Below are 17,239 nucleotides of genomic sequence, written 5' to 3'. Positions count from 1 at the left end.
CATTTTTATGTTAGCATTCCAGTAATAGGTCTCGGTTCTTAGATCACAATTGGAGGAGGGCCGAGTAACATGCTTGACACAAAGCACCACATCGTTTTGCGGTGTGTGGCATTTTAACTATGAATACTATGAATCATTTGTACTGACTGCATTTTACGGCATGACACATTATGGGCGAAGAGTTATTTCCCTGCATAGCATGTCGTCATAACAAAGGAGTCTGTTTACGGCAGGGACAGCTAATATCCTACAGCTGGCGCTATGTGGTGTTTGGGAGGCTCAGTGTCACCATTTGTACGTTAAAACCAGAAGATTACCGTTAGTCTCTTGCTGTGCAAGACCACTTTTAATGTACTGCAATGGCCGTCTGCAGACTGAAAGGAGAGCCCTCCGTTTCTACAAAAGTAGCACATTTTCCGTTTTTTTCCCCATTTATTATTATTGACATTTATAGGCCTCAGGAGACAATGAATGAATTCTATTTTTCTATTCTAAGAAAAAGTACGGAGAGTGGCATCGCACTGAATAAAGGAGATCACGTTGTTTACTTTGATCAGATATGGCCTTCTTTCAAAAATAACTTTGCAAATTTAACATTTGGAGCCATTTCCTGTTCAAGTAGATGTTGAATGAAAAGAAAAGGCTTTTAGATTTTCCAATTGCCATTATTATAGCACCAAACTGCTCTGAGAGTGTAATCAGTAACGTTGACATGACTCAACTTATACTGTTTAATGTTGTTCTCAAATACGGGACAGACATTTCGTTCCAGAATAATGGCCAAAAAGCTGCCATTAAAGTTGATTGAAATTGATTCTCTGTTCATTTGCTTGATGCATAACCAGCTTCTAAATAGCCAGAGAAGAGCTCAAACTCAAATGAGTTATGAAACAATGCTCCACCTCTTCCAAGAAACATTTCCTCACTCAATGAATTGGTAAGTGTAGCAGATGGAAAATTGATCATCAACAAAAAGAGTGGGATTTCGAGTGTGAACGTCTGGCTCAGTGTGTCTGATTCACCCTCCCCTCTCTACATTTAATTCTGTTTGATCTCCTGAATGTTTCTGCTTCTAAATTGGGTCTCCTCCCACACAGCGCCACATTGAGAGCAAGCACTGTGGTGGTTTTTCGAGTCCCATTCAGATATCTAGCCGTCCACCTCATTTATTGTTTTTCTTCATTCCTCGTGGATACGTTGATTCAGGGGTCATTTCGTTGCGTCAAAAAAACATGTATGTAAAGTCTTTGGTGTGTGTGCGTGTACGTCTCTTTCCATTCAATACTGCCCTCTGCCCCTTTTAGGTGATGGAGACCAAGAACATGCTTTACCTGGTCACGGAATATGCCAAGAATGGGGAAATCTTCGGTGAGTTATCTTTTCAAATGCATTGTCAGCACAACCTTTGTGTCCCTCCCAGCTCAGTTTCACCACATACCTTCCCTGTTGCGTCACTGTTGCGTTTTAAACAAACAAGTACAGTATCAACATTTTGGCCTGGACGCGACTCAGGGCCCTCGCACTCCTCGCACTGTTTCCGGACCTCCATCGCAGTCGTCATATGATGAAATCTGAGAGCGATGTCCTGATCACGTGAATGTCATATGCTGCTCACAGTTGCCTTGTGCAATATGCAAACAGCATTTATTGGTGTTTACTTATTGCTCTATATGGTAGTGTAGAATTGCCTGCTAGCTGCTTAAGTTTCTGCACACTTCTGCATGTCATTCAGTTCATTTAAATGAAACATTTCACACCTGGAGATTACATGACGAGTGCTAAAGATGTTCTTTTGCACCTGCAGAGCGTAACAGCGTAAACGCTTGGACACTAACCATTTCCTTACTGAGCCATTGTTTATACAGTAGTTGCACTAAAGCAACATTAAAGGAAAAGACAGGACAGGTAAACGTAGATGAAGCAGTAAACTTAGCAGAGAGTTGTACACGTGCGCATCATTGTTGTAACCCCTCTATTAATTAAAGAAAATCTCACAATAATGGCGAGTGATATTTGGAATCATTTGTTTCTTTTGTATTTCTTTCTATGCCAGTCCTTCAAAATATGTTGTCACATGAAAACAGTCAATGGCACTTTTGGGGGCCCGCTGCCTTTTATTTAAAAAAAAAAAAAAAGTACAGTTATGTAGCCCATTGTTGGAATGTCAGTGCTAAGTAAAGATTTGAATAATTGTAAATTTGGTTTATTCTTTGAAGCATTATTAGTACTTTTTAAATGAATGTTGAATGCAACCGAAACTTGTTCACTACTGTCAATATGGGTTGCTTTCGGAAATTAACTCAGACCACACCCCCTTCCATTAATTTTCAAACTCAGCCTATGTTGTAAAGCAATCAGCAGCTCCAGCTTGAACCTGTTAACTTACCTTGTACTGCCTGACGCACAGGGCTCTGGCACTCCTTTTTTGAAGCACTCTGAATAACCAAACAGCACATTTGAGCAGCACTTTGAGTTTCTAAACAGCCAGAGTGAAGCAGTGCGTGCCGGGAGGTTTTCCGAATAGGAACATGAATGTTGGTGCCGGTCCGAGCTCTACTCTTCTTGGTCTCAGTTTTTGCAAAATAAATTTCCCCCAAAAATTTAACATCTACTCTGGAGCAACTTTTTTTTTCTTCCTCATGATGCAATTTTTTTGACTGGTCCGACTTCGGAGCTACATATGGTCAGAAAACTATGATCGTTTGTGCCATTGCAATGCAATTTTACTGAGGTTAAAACTGAGTTATTGCCATGAATGCAAGTATACAGTATAAATAGGCAATAAATATGAAGCAATCACTAAAACTTTGCATATTATTTCATGAATATACGGGGCCAGGACTGCTTCTCACTGGTACACCACAACATGGCTCATGGCGGCCGGACAAGGCCACCACCCATAAAGCCCTAATGTCAGAACCTGTCCATAGGTGTTGAATAAAAATTGGTCAAATGCCCATTTCTGTTGCCAGCTGTCAACAAAATCTCTAAATCACAACTGGAAAACAACCCATCAACAATAACCACATGATTGTAATTGAGCATGTGGAAAATCATCAATCACCAAATGGGACCCTAAAGGTCTTTGCGATTAGCCACCAACAGTGGCAATTTCACATGCACATAGATGATGTGGCCTACAAGGTACCAGGAATGAAAATAACTTCCACCTCCTTCATCCTAACCCCGCAAAAAACCCAACACCCGTTCAAACTCGACACTGCATACCCATGGACAACAAGACAACCGACAAAGTGTGAAGTTGAGGACATGCGAGATTGGTGGGTCGAGACAAGTGAACAAAGGACACCCAAACATTTTCTACAATCATTGTTGGATTTTCTGAACCAGTAGGAATGTTTAGATTGTGTTATTAATAGCCTTTTGCAACATGGTAACAGGACATCATAGTGAAGGCATAGCATGTTTATGATCAAAATATTACTTTTTCCTTTCAGTACAGTCACATGCAGCTGAAGAGCGTGCATATATATATTTCGCAAATGAAGCCACTCATGTGGAAAGAGGGAACAGAAGATCTTAGTCTTTGTCTGTTGAAACCAGACAAGTGTGTGCAGTGTAATATCTCCAACCCAGCAAACGGATCATCCTTTGGGGACTAAAAAACAGAGTACATTATTATTTATTTATTTTTTTAAGTGGTTGCATCAATTGCAGGACTGTGTTCTTTAAACACACACATATTTCTGCAACCGTTATGATTGGCTGATGACGCTTCAGGCTACTCAGACAGTCAAATATTTGAAGGGCTGTTTTCCAAATGTTTTAAATCCATTTAGATTCCAAAAACTAGTGAAAGACATATTTACCCAGACTTGTAAATTTGCAACTATTCATTTGTCATGTTGTAATTGATCGGCTCAGACGAAACATGAACAAAAGTACCACAATCATATGTTGTTGATTATATGAAATGTTTGTATGATATTTTTGTTCAAAACATCCTAGTCAGGAATTCATTTTGTCGTTGTTTTAAACAGAAGAACATGTTGTGAACTGCCTGCAACATTCTCGAGTCATTGAGGTCGCCACATCACGTGATCAAAATGCAATAGGTTCTAATATCTGAAGGCACTTTACACGGGAGGATGTCAACAAGCACTGCGTCCTAGCACAAGAAAACCAACAGAAAACAGAGTGGTTAGCGTTGAGTAGACACTATTGCTGCTTCTGCAAACATATCAACATATATGTTCAGAATTGCTACAAAAATATTGTTGCTGTCAGCCGGAACCCTCAAATGTCCAAACGTGGTCAATTTCATATTTTATTCCACAAATTGATACCAATGGTTGGTCCCCATGTGGTCTGTAAATTATTATATTATAACAATTTATGAACCAATCTGAGGTGCTGAAAATAGCTTGAGAGCAAATCTATTTACCGGTATTACATTGACACTTGAACTGTGCGAGAAGTGTCTTATAACTCCACCACTTCTTGACTCCGCAGAAGTCTCACACCAACATGATTCCGCACAAGTCTCACAGTATTATTTCACCAAGATTTGATAGTTTTCTTAACAACAAAAGTCTGAAAATACTATAGTTTGATTTTATCAAATTAAATAGACCTTTTTTTGGGCTAAATATTGATTGCTATCATGCTTGGTTGCAGAAGGAAGCCCATCAATCAGCCACAAAGGCAAGTTTACGTGCAGGTTCATTTTTGCTTTATGCTGTTTAGTCACCCCCCACCCCATGCTCCACTCTTAGAACTTTGAAGCGAAGTTTTGGAAAATGATGTAACCAGAGTCATTATCTTTGCATTACAACGTTTTCTCTTGTCAAGGCTTAAATCTTTTTCTCATCTGTGCGGCCCACTCTGATCTGGAGAAAAAAAAAAGCATGCCTGACACTATTGCACAAGAGAATGGCAAGGAAAGATCGATCAGATATGAACTACTTGTGAGAAGATCATGATCCACATAACTAATTAACTTTACCTATTAGACTGTCTGAGAATGTATCAAACCTAATTCCAGACACAGTTGGCTTGAGAGGATTACTCAACAGTCAACGTAATGGTCGTGTATGTGTGTATTTGAGGCCAGTGTTCCACTTGTGATGTTGACTCAGCAGCTGCCATTCCTGTTCATGTGACCCATAGAGAGCGAGGAAGCAGACAGCAAGAAAAGAGAACACACAAAAAAAAAGAAAAATGGAATGCTACAATGATGCCCAAAGAGAAAGATCCATATAGGCTTGTTTGTCGAGCTGCCACTGCATCTCATTCTCACCTCGTCTCTCTTAAATAACCAATGACGGATGTTTATTTCACATTGCACAGTCTGAATATTTCCTCTTGGATCTTTGGCGGGATTTATAAAACCATTGTGTCCTGATTCCTCTGACCCCCTTGCCCTGATTGCACAATGGAATATTGTTATGCAAGAGCAAGTGTATATGTCATCATCAGTTGCAGCCGTCGCTGCTTTGACTCAGACAGGCAGATATAGACTGCATTGAAAGTGTTTTGACATTGGATTGTACAGTCATGCACAGTGAAACCTGAAAGGTCACGCCAGTTTATTCGAATCTCAAGAGAAATTTTCCCATTAGAAAGAATACCATTTGAATTGAGTCTCTCTCCAGTCAGCCATCATTACCGGTAATATTTTATTAACTGTACAGGTAATGTTTGAAGTAACATTCCTGTCATACAAAGTGAGTGTATATAAAGACAAAAAAAAAGTAACCGCTGTTAATATTTAAAACAATAAAACACTCTTTGCACCCGCTAAATTTGAATGAGTGAGGGCATAATCAAAGTCACACATCTATTTTCATAACAGTCTTCAGTGTAAAAGGAGTTTCATCACTATAAATGGGCCATTTACCTTTTTATAATTGACAAAGCCAGCATTAGCATTTAGTGTTAGCAAATAAGCCTCAAAGAAGAAACCAAACTCATGCCCACAGTCTTGATGCTGACTGAACTGAGTGCATATACAGTATATCTTGAATATGATATTGTGCGATTTGCTCAAGTCACATGTGAGACACAGACAGACATTGAGGCGGTTCAACCCCCAATCAATTGTGATATTGGACGACATGCATGTCTATCAGTGCACTGTCACAATGGGCCAACGAGGTTGTATATGAGCAGCATAATTGCATGCATGCATATACAAGGCTTGTCAAAAAAGTCCAGGACTGGTGTCACAAAAGATATTTCAAATACAAACTATTAGTTTTCCCCTTCAAAGTAATCCTCCGTCAGTCACTGATTTGAAACGGAGTGCCTTGGTGACCCCCCTGATCTTGGAAAAGATCACATGCTCGTAGTGTGGGTGTAGAAATGTATCTTTCGTGACACCAGTCGTGGAACAATTTTGACATACCCCATATGTGAAAGCCAAGCGGAATATATGGCACAGGCAGTTGGAGATGGCTGTGTTTATGCTTTCCCAAGGGGTATGTGGACACCCTCTGTTTACTGATGTGCCTTGGTGTATGCTGCGCCTCAAGATATGTGAAAACTACTGGACAGATCAAACCTGGAAATTGGGTCAAATGCAAATATAGCAGCAGTCCAGTGAGTGGATGCTTGATGAAAAAGGAAGCAGAATAGAATAGAGATGCGTGTTGGGGACGTCCGTTTAAATTTGTAAGGTGGTGGGGAAATGTAGGGCATGCATATTTAAGAAAGCACTACTGGCGTGATGAGGAGAGCGTTGAAGCTGACAGAGAGCTCGCTCACTCACACAGATCTCAGTTTGCCTGATAGGAAAGGAAGGAGACGTTGTTGCCTTCAAAGAAATCCTATTTTTGATCCACCGCCCTATTTCCGTAAGGCAGCTTGTTTGCTCTTGAACCCTCTCAGTCATAGCATAGGGTCACTGGGACTATTTGGACACCAGTGTGTCTTTGATGTTGACATGATTAAAGAATGATGAGATTGACTGCACAAAATGTTTTTCTGTTATCTTGAAAGGATTAATCTGCATCTCATTCCATATTTCTGCAAAGGAGTAAACCTGTTTTTCGTGCTTATATCTCTCTTATGTCTCTGTACACAAGCAAATGTAGAAGACCATGTTGCATAACCACATTGCAGTGTAGTGACAAATGTCAATTTGTTGAATTAACTTGAATGCCTTTTTTACATTGCATGTTCTACCTGAAATGTATATTTTATTTTTTTTTTCATTTCAAAATGACAGCTGATAACAGAGGCTATGTTTGACCAATCACAAAGGACATGAGTCATTGTTACATGATCAGTGAAACTCACATTTACACACTTTACAAATTAGATTTCAAGGACAAAAGCTTATCTACATACTGAACAAAACTGATGCATCATGGTTGGAACCGTGGAATGTCAGGACATTCCACATTGTTGCAAAAGCAAACTGTGTACATCCATATCTCATTGATTTGAATTGGAGACCAGATAGGTCATAGCCAATACATGAATAATCCTCATGTACTTAATGTACTGGAAAAACAATTTTTAAAGACATTGATTGCATGGAAACGATCTAGAAAATTGTCTGTCAGCAGCCGGCAGTTCGTGTCAAGTGATCACACATTAGCTTTCAGACCAGTGAAAAGTTGAAAAATAAACAACAGTCTGATGTTTGACCTCAGCTACCTCAAGCAACTTGTATCACTGTCGTCAGAGGGGATCTTGCTCGGAGGAAAAAAATAGTTTGATGAGGATTGTTTGAAAATTGCACCCAGCAGAGCACTGAGTGGCAAGGGTACTGGCCTTTTGCTAGCAACTGACCTTTTACTCCCTGACGTACCCTCTAAAATCAAAAGTAGTGTTGCTCAGACATAAAATAATATCTGAAGGTTTGGAGAAGTTTTCAAAGTCTGGGTGGGTGTGCACCTCTCTTGGTGTTGGCTTGACGTGATAAAGTAAAAGAAGCATTTTGCCAAGGTTGCAGGTGTGATTCCCCTTTCCACCAATTTAAGTCATTTATTTCAATGATTCTAAGCACGTTGCACCACACTGAGAGAGTGCAAGCTGGATCAAACATTCAAGTTTCAAGCTTTTATTGAGTTAGCCTTATAAAGGTCAGTTGTAATATAAAACTAACAGTACGTGGAATAACGTCAAGGTTTAATCCCCCAAGATTATGCCCATGAACCTGGGATTATAGACTAATAGAGCTCTAATTTTATAGCAATGAACTATTGTCACCAGGCTGGAATAGGATTTAGATACTAGAACATATCTCGGGACAACTCATTTATGAGAGTTTTTTGGACAATGATTTTAACTTGGTGTTTGAGAGGATAGCCTCAGTATCCAACTGACTGGAAGTGATATCGATGCAAGTTTCAAAGGGTTGAATAATATTTTTGATCAGATGTCATCTCAAGCTATCATCAAAATAAGCATTTAATTTAAAACCTTTTTAAATGTCCGGGTCCCAACCAAACATAGAAAAAATTGTAGGAGTTGTAGTTAAAAACCGAGTTGAGCTCTAGCTGGCTCTGAGCCATTTTTAAGCGCTTCGTGCTCCAAAATGAAATAATCACCAGCGTCTCTCTGCGTACACATAGATGTGACTTCAATGTTGTTGTTGCATTTCAATGGCTTGGCTATCGGTTAGTGATGTGGAAAGAGACTGCGTGTTTTTGCCCCCTGTCCTCCACACCCACAGACTCTCTACTCCTCTTTCCACTGCGGTGCGATCTGAAGTTAGGCCAAAGATCAATCCAGCAGTCTTCCCCGTAGACATACTGTTTGTCCCATCTAAACCTGAGCAGCTGTTAAGAGACTCAATTCTTCAGCCAGCTCTTTGGCACAGCAGAGCGACTGTTGATCTGTTCCCTAAGACACCCATGATTCATGCTTGTTCTGTTGAGTTCTTTGCCTTGGCCAACATTTTCTTTGGGGATTACTCATCCTATTCGATTTTGACTTGGCTTGGGTACTCATTGTGGACCAGTAATTAGGGATGACTTATTCAACTGGAGTTCACAATGCGTGTTGCTCAATTGGAAAGAAAAGCTTTTGACAGTCAGTGGCAAAATCTCAGGTTGGACATGTAGTAGGTTGTTGGAAATATCCTGGGACAATGTAAGATCCCCAATGTCATGTGTCTCTCTATTTAGGTCATCTACCAATGAGTTTGGATTGAAGATAAGGAACAGAAAACACTGATTGATATTTCCCACTCAAGAGAATTAGCTGAGAACACTTTGCTTACACTTATTTTAAAAGCCAATATAATGAGATCTAAGCTTATCGCTTACTTCTTTGTCTATTAGAATCACATCCATCAACATTGTCTCGGTGCTATGATCAATATTACCGTATCTATGTTTCCCTACCGTGAGAAGTGCTTAAACTATCCAATTGAGTGACACCCAAATAGTCAAAAGCTACGTTCATTTAAGACTATCGTGTTGATGGGAGACAAAACGCATGTCAGTAAAATGCAGCTGCCAAAAGTGATGAAATGAAGAGTGAGCGTTTACCGAGTTGAACTTCATATTTCAGTGAATCACAGTGCTACCATACGTCCATCCGAGCGCTACCTTGATAACCAGAGATGGAATGAACACGCCGACTGCTGAAGAGCGAACTACTTTGCTTTGATCGTAGCCTCAAAACAGGAATGATGTTACTTCAGCGACCTGTTCTCTTGGACCTCTTCGGCACATTCCTCTCTGTGGTGTTTCTTTTGATTAGCAGCTTTGTATGAAAAAATAAGCGCTGCCTTGGTCACTGAATGGCATCTTCTTTGGAATGTACCAGCTACCATCTAATCAATAGCCTTTTTTTCTGATGTCAGGAATTCCTTGACCATCCTGTGGATGACTTAACATTCCCTTGGAGCAATGGAGAATGAGTGTTATGTCCTAAGCATTTTTTCTTCTACGAGACTTTTGAGTCTTGGATTATTTTGCCATTTGATGTGTATGACTGGCCCATAGGAAATATATTGTCCTAGGTAACATATCTGATGTGTACAGTGGTACCTCTACTGACAAATGTCTCTTCATATGAAATTTTCAAGGTACGAAACGCCTCACCATGAAAATATTGCCTCATTTTATGAAAGAAATTTCAATACACGAAATGTAAAAATACTGTATGGCCTGCTACTCGCAGCTTCGAATTTCCTGAACGCAACATACTTATAGCTGCTCTGCCATTGGCTATGACCGAGCATCATCCTGGCATCCTATTGGCTCAGAGGTACTTCTACTGAATGTGTTTATGCGTGTTGATAGATAGATATGTGTCGATGCCGCGTCCTCGTCATTTGCCCCTCGGGCCTTCCGATAGTTTTACGTAAATGTGAGTCACCCAGAAAAAGAGTTCACCAGTTGGGCGATTGCTAACTATGTTGATGTTTGCCAATTCTAAAATCGCTAAATTCTAAACTATGAGCAATCTCGCTCTTCAACACTCCACAAGATTTTATTGGCACGCTGCATTAAACTACGACCACTGCTATCTGCTCATGCCAATAGATAAACAGGAATCAAACGCTTAAAGTTCCCATATTTCCGCTATACCTATCCACAATAAAAACCCTCTGCAGACCCCCCCTCCCCCCTCTGTCTGTCTCTTTCTTTCTCTCTCTGCTTCTGCTGCAGTGAAGCAATGTTTCTACACATTCTTTGCCTTCCTCCTAAAGCTGTAATAGTACAGTACATTCATGCTGTCCGACATGAAGTGGTACTGGATAAAAGAAAATGACAGTATCCTGCTCCGTCTGGACAAAGTATGCTGTGATGTAACACATCCATAAATGGTAGTTGGCAGCTTGCCTGCGCTTCATAAAAAAACAAAACAATAAATTACTCGGAGAACAGATCCAGCAACATAGAGTGAATTGATTGGTCAAATACTTTGGTTTGTGTTTGTAAAGCCTGCGCAGTCATTGCTTATTACGATTCTAACAATTTATCTCTTTATTTGGCTGCAGACTACCTGGCTAAGCACGGCCGACTGAGTGAGATGGAGGCCAGGAGGAAGTTCTGGCAGATCTTGTCAGCGGTGGAATATTGTCACAACCGCAAAATCGTCCACCGGGATTTGAAGGCAGAGAATCTGCTGCTGGATGGCCACATGAACATTAAAATTGCAGGTATGAGAGCACAAGTGACCAGTATACATGTACACAATTTTTAATTTAAAAAGGTTTTGATCCATAGCTACGCTGTGATTTCCACACTGACATAATTTAGAAATGTCTTAACTATCTGCTCTGCCGACTCGCACTGTTGTGTTGGGAAGTGGTTGGGGGTTACGTGTGAAAAGACTGTTGGAGGAAATTCTCGAGAAGGCTGTTTTTTCAAAACTGAAGTGTTAAGAAGTGCAAAATGCCTCCTCTGGGGCACTGCAGCTTTATGTTTGAAGGGGCAAACCATGAAGGATGAAGGGCAAAAAGTGAAACAATACCAGATGTTGGCATGTAAAACCAATGTGGTTATTTGTCGTAGTATGAGGGATGGAGGGAGGGGATCTAGGGAGGTAGGGAGGGAAAATGAGTTCTTGCCATTGTTTCTTGTTCAATTTTATGCCATCTTTGAATGGTAGTTTTTATGCAAAAGAGCCCTTGGTATTGAAAAAAAACGTGAGTTGATGGTTATTTTGTTGTTTGCTTCAAACCCTTTGTTGTGTGGTTAGGATGTTGTCATTTATACATGCATTAAGAAATGTATTATCAAGAAAGATAATCCATAACATTACCTATTTTGCCCGTATGCGCATATTTTCGTCGATATTCAAAATAACATTTTTCTTTCCATACGGTGGTTAGGAAGTACATTGTCTTATGTGAGCCCCATAGTTGCTCCGATGAAAAATTGTGTCCCCCTCCAGCATTGACTGAACACTGGCCGTCCCTGGGGGTGAGTTAGTTATGATTTGGAGGCCGTAATTAGTTGTGCGATTGAACTGTGCAGGGTTTTACTATTGTTTCAACAATACTTAAGGAATAAAACCGTTCAAGAACATAAAATTATAGCTGCTGTTTGTTTCTACCCAATGTTCCAAGCAGAAAAGGTCAATTTTGACTGAAGCACATTACTGTTATTTTGCTGGCACATTTACAGGTTTCTCGGATGGGTCCCAAGATTACAACCTAGAGATGTTATTACCCCAATTTAAAGAGACACTTTTGACTCACCGCCAATTGTCCACAGCGCAGATTATCTTTGAAAAATGAGGAACAGAACATTACTGGGCTAGTGATTAGGCAGAAGGGAAAAAAAAACTCTCTAGGGCAGGGGTGTCAAACTCATTTCACATGGTGGGCTACATACGGCCTCGGTAGATGTCAAGTGGGCCGGACCATTAAAATGATACAATGCTTTGCTATAAATAACCAAAACAATGTCTTTCCTTTGTTTTGGTATAAAGAAGCACAAGAACATTAGGAAAATGTTGAAATTTAATGAACATATCTTTTACAAAAAATTTCATGAAGCACCTTACATTTCCTTCGACAAATGTGCAATTTACTTTTATCATTCACATATATGCATTGCAACTGATCCCACTGATTGTACAAACTTTAACAAGTAATTGCTCTTGAAAAATATAGTAATGCACTTTTAAGATTAAACAAGATTCATAAAGAAAGCACGTTTTAAAGCATTTACACGTGCATATAAAATCTAAATGTAATCCCTGCCTACACCTTACAAACTAAGGAGAGTGCTATTAAATGTGTAAATGTGAGAGTGCTATTGATAGCGTCTGCTGTCATGGGTCTGTCTCAGTGACAGACTGAGGCTGCTGTTGTCTTCTTCACTGATCAAAACAGTGTCCCCTTGCGGATACTCAATGAATTGCACCTGATTAAAAATATTAATTCTGTGTCTTTAATGCATTTTTTTCACTTTTACATTATCCTGCGGGCCTGATTGAACCTACTTGCGGGCCGGTTCCGGCCCGCGGGCCGTATGTTTGACACCAATGCTTTACATAATCATCTCGCGGGCCGGATTAAACTCCTTTGCGGGCCGGATCCGGCCCGCGGGCCGTATGTTTGACACCCCTGCTCTAGGGAGATGAGCAGCATTATTTGCTGTGTGATTTGAATGCATTCTAACAAATGGAAGGACATGAACGAGGACATTTTTGTTTTATTGACATGAATGCAAAAAAATGGCAACGCCACGACAACAAAAAATGATTCATTAAAATTGCTAGCAAATTATGAATTACTTATCGCTATTAGTAGTCAATATTGGGTGTGTGAGAATCTTGTCAATCTAACGAATGAATCAACGCTGCCTCTGCTAGTTAGACCAGTAGGAGAATCGCTATTGTCATGACATACATGCATATTCATAAAATGGTACCTCTAATTTTAATTTATTACAGTAGTGGACACTGGAAACACACACATACTTGGTTACACACTGGAAACACACACATACTTGGTTACTGTGTTCTTTGTTTCACCTACGGTCACGAGCTATGGGTTGTGACCCGAAAGAACGAAATCAAAGATACATGCAGCGGAAATGAGTTTCCGCTGCAGGGTGTCCGGACTCTCCCTTAAGACTGTATCTCACTAAGTGGCGAATGCTTTGCAACTTTTAGGTTTCGTCAGGGTTCATAAAAGGTTCGCAAACAGTTTTAATTGTCACCGTTTTTCTTGATTTTGAACTTGTTCAAAATTTCCTTGCAAATTTATTGTTTCGCTCACAATGGCAAGTGGATTGTCGAGTAGAGGGGGCGTCAGAGGCAGCAGGGGGGTGCCTTTCATGTTTTCACCTCAAAAAGCCTTTCTGAATGCAAGGTGGACCGTTTGAAGCTGGTTAGAGAGAGGGGGCCGGGGGTGAATATCATTTCCAGAACTGAAATCAGACCTCCACCATTACAGAACATTCCTTATTTGGACCAACACCAGATTGTAAATCTCTTAAGGTACCTACCTTCTCTATTTCTGGATGCTTGACATATGAAACAAATGCAACATTTAATCAGATGTTCAACATCTTGAATTCTTGACAAGACATAGCACACAGAGTCTGTTGTTGTTTAATCTCAAGGATAACACAATCACGGTGCATCATGTGTCATGTTTGTGCAACAGAAGCTCGAATTGAGTCATGGGGGCAAATAAATGACTCAACCATCCTTGTTTAGCATATCTTAACATCTGCAGGCACTCGGTAGCCTTAGCCAGCAACAGCTATAGCTATTAATGGAGTTGTTTTTTTAAAGACTTTTTTCGCTAAAGTAGTACAGTTGGGTTCATTTTGCCACAGTATGATTTGGCTCCAATAAACAGTCATGATATTTCTTGAGCTCAGATGTCTTTTTAGCATAGCATGATAAAGTGATGCGCTTGCCTACCAAAGTTTCATGAGCCTTTAGCTGTAGTCATTTCGAGTGTGCCATTGTTGAGGCTAAAATTACGCTCATGCGATTGTGTGTGTCACATACACTGTGCAGCTCGCCTGCAGTGTGCAGCAGCTTTTTGACGTCAAACAGGCTGCTTAGTATTCTGCTCCACGATGTGGGTCACAGCTTGTGAAGATACATTTGCACTGGCAATAAAAAAAATAAAAATAAAAAAATTCTTACCTGTGTCATATTTGCCTTCACAGCAATAGCACACAGTAAGCACAATTGCTCTTAGCCCTGTGTCCTGCACACCGCTTTGACTTATTTGCTTTAATCCGTCTGCTTCTGTACCTGCATGGAAGTATACTGAAAGATGCTCAGGCAAATTATTTCATCCAAACGACTTAAAGTTTGCAACTCATTTCTGCTGTGTTGTAATTGTATGGTCTTTACGATTCATTAGTCATCCTTGACATCTTTTGACTTTTTTTTTTTTTAATCCACTGATTGACAGAAAGCACATAACTGATGCAATTTGTGTGCACATTGGAAGTATTGTTCAATAGATTGCTGGGGGTGCATTGGATTTTAACATCTGCCATTCATAGTATTCAATGGTCGTGATTAGTATGGGCGATGAGGGAATCTATTATTCAAGTATAAGCCCCTACAAGATCTGCTCACATGTTTGTGACGACATTGTTACCCCATTAATTGTAAATGGGGGTGGTACCGGACAGAATTGTGGCACTCATCCTGTCTCTTGCCCTCACACTGCACAGGGTGTGACCGTGTGTGTCGGCGCTCATGTGCTGACATCACCTCCAGCCCCATTATGTAAGCCTGACTTTTTTAATCATCGTTATTTATTCTTTTAGCCCCCCCCCCTTTTTACATAACTGTGTCCAATGATGGAAAAAAGCATGAGGGCAGAGGGTAAAGTGAGCGCCATTGTCTGCGCCTGCTAACTGTGGGTGGCATTGTAATCACAGGGGTTCCATTCGTAAAACGCGAACAGTACTTACTAGGTTTTTTTTTCTGACCTGTGACTATCGCCATTTTTTTTTTTTTACACTCCCTTTTCATTTGAAATCTAAAACGATGCTTAGGTTGAAAATGTCCACTGTAACAAGGCGGGGAGGCTGTTTGGAAGCTATATTCTGTCTTGATGAATGAGGTAGTTTTAATTCATTACTCACTTAAGTCATATGCCTCTGTGTGTGTGTGTGTGTGTGTGCGTGTGCGTGTGTGTGTGTGTGTGTGCGCGCGCGTGCGCGTGTGTGTGTGTGTGTGTGTGTGTGTGTGTGTTACTGCAGCTTGAACTCAGATTTTAAAAAGTAGCCTGCAATCTCCATATTTAGTGTATGTGTGAACGAACCCCTCCTGTGTCATGCTTTTCCCAAGATAAAATCTAACTTGTTTGCTCTGCAGACAACCAGTCGGAGCAAAGCCTTTGATGAGCTCATGTGATTCTAGCGCCACAGGTGACCATTCAGGGGGCCCGTTTGCTCATCATAAAAGTATGCGGCTTATATAGCACATTATGCAAAGCCCACTGACACCAGTGGCACCCGGATGCAAAGAGGAAGACCAGCATTTTTGTTTCTTCAAGGGAAATTTGGTGTTAACATGAAAATATGGTTTCACAATATATCAGGATTAACAAAGTACCGCAATAGCTTGGTATAAAAAAAAAAATGAATCAACACGATATGTTTTCAGCACTGGTGCTTGAGCACATTTCAGCAGATAGCAAAGAGTTCTCCAAAAAGAGGTGATGTGTGTTTGCCTGAAGCTGTTTATTAGTCACCCCTGTAAAACATGTATAAAATACATATTTGTACATGGAATGGAAAAAAAAATGGATTAGTGCTCTGTGCTAGACCGGTGCATACTTTATTCAGCCGCCGGCCCCACACAACAGTGATATGGCAACACAGAGATAAAACATCTGAACCAAAACAAAGAAGATATGTAGTATATTGAAATACCAAAATGGTTTACAATCACCTCTTCTAAATTAAATTCCCATGTTAAACATGATTTGGGGTTTTATGTAACATTCAAATTTGTTGAGACCCTGAATATGGTGTCTTCATTATCGCTACGCTGCATCATCAACATTTTGGGCATCACATCATGAACTTTTTAATGCTTTGGTTGTGAATATTTAACAGTAAGTTTCCCTTTTTTAAATCAACCCAAACTATATTACATGATTATCCAATTTATTGAGATGCAAATGTCTGTAATGTGAGAAAAACTCCAGAATGTGAGGATTATAGCTGAAAATGCTTGTTCAAGTCAACTCCAGTAGTAAGTTTTATTTGACATTTCAACTATTGACAGGAGTTTTTGGTTAGGTTGATCACCTCCAAAGACAGAAGATATAAATGTTATATGAAATTACTAGTTCGACCAAATATTGTCATATGCAGAGCATACAAGAATTAGTATTTCCATCCAGCAGCACAGTGTAAGTCCACACAACAAAGATAGAATAAATAGTCTTTACATACCAGTGGCGTCTCTGAGCTTCTTCTTCTCTTATAATTTCATTAGTCATTTGTTTTTTCCCGACAGATTACTGGGATACTTACTCTCTTATCTTCCACTCGATTGATGTATAACAGCGAACAAACCCTTGTGGCATCGGGTCAATTTGTCATTTTTGACATAACCATGTAACAGAGATTGATTTAAAAATTTAATTGTCAAATGACTGTGTCTTTGGCAGACTTTGGATTTGGGAACTTCTTTCAGCCTGGCACACCTCTGGCCACGTGGTGTGGCAGCCCCCCTTACGCGGCCCCTGAGATCTTCGAGGGCCTACAGTACGAGGGTCCGCAACTGGACATCTGGGTACGTTGCGTGCATGAGCTGTGTCACGGTCCAGCAACAAATGCCACTTTTCCACTGCAAGTCTCCTCTGGCA

General features: G+C 40.2%; 1 protein-coding gene across 1 annotated transcript in view; it reads left to right on the top strand.

The window, feature by feature from the left end:
* sik2b (salt-inducible kinase 2b) overlaps positions 1-17,239 on the top strand; it is a 45,020-nt gene that overhangs the window by 9,365 nt on the left and 18,416 nt on the right. The window contains exons 3-5 of the mRNA XM_019887677.1: positions 1,305-1,368; positions 10,925-11,086; positions 17,042-17,166. Coding sequence (XP_019743236.1) covers positions 1,305-1,368; positions 10,925-11,086; positions 17,042-17,166 — 351 coding nt within the window. The remainder of the gene's footprint in view (positions 1-1,304; positions 1,369-10,924; positions 11,087-17,041; positions 17,167-17,239) is intronic.

This window comes from Hippocampus comes, unplaced genomic scaffold (assembly GCF_001891065.2).
Source record: "Hippocampus comes isolate QL1 unplaced genomic scaffold, H_comes_QL1_v1.1 scaffold6, whole genome shotgun sequence".
Lineage (NCBI taxonomy): Eukaryota > Metazoa > Chordata > Actinopteri > Syngnathiformes > Syngnathidae > Hippocampus > Hippocampus comes.
The sequence above is the reverse complement of the archived record's forward strand: the minus strand, read 5'-3'. Positions and strand labels throughout refer to the sequence as shown.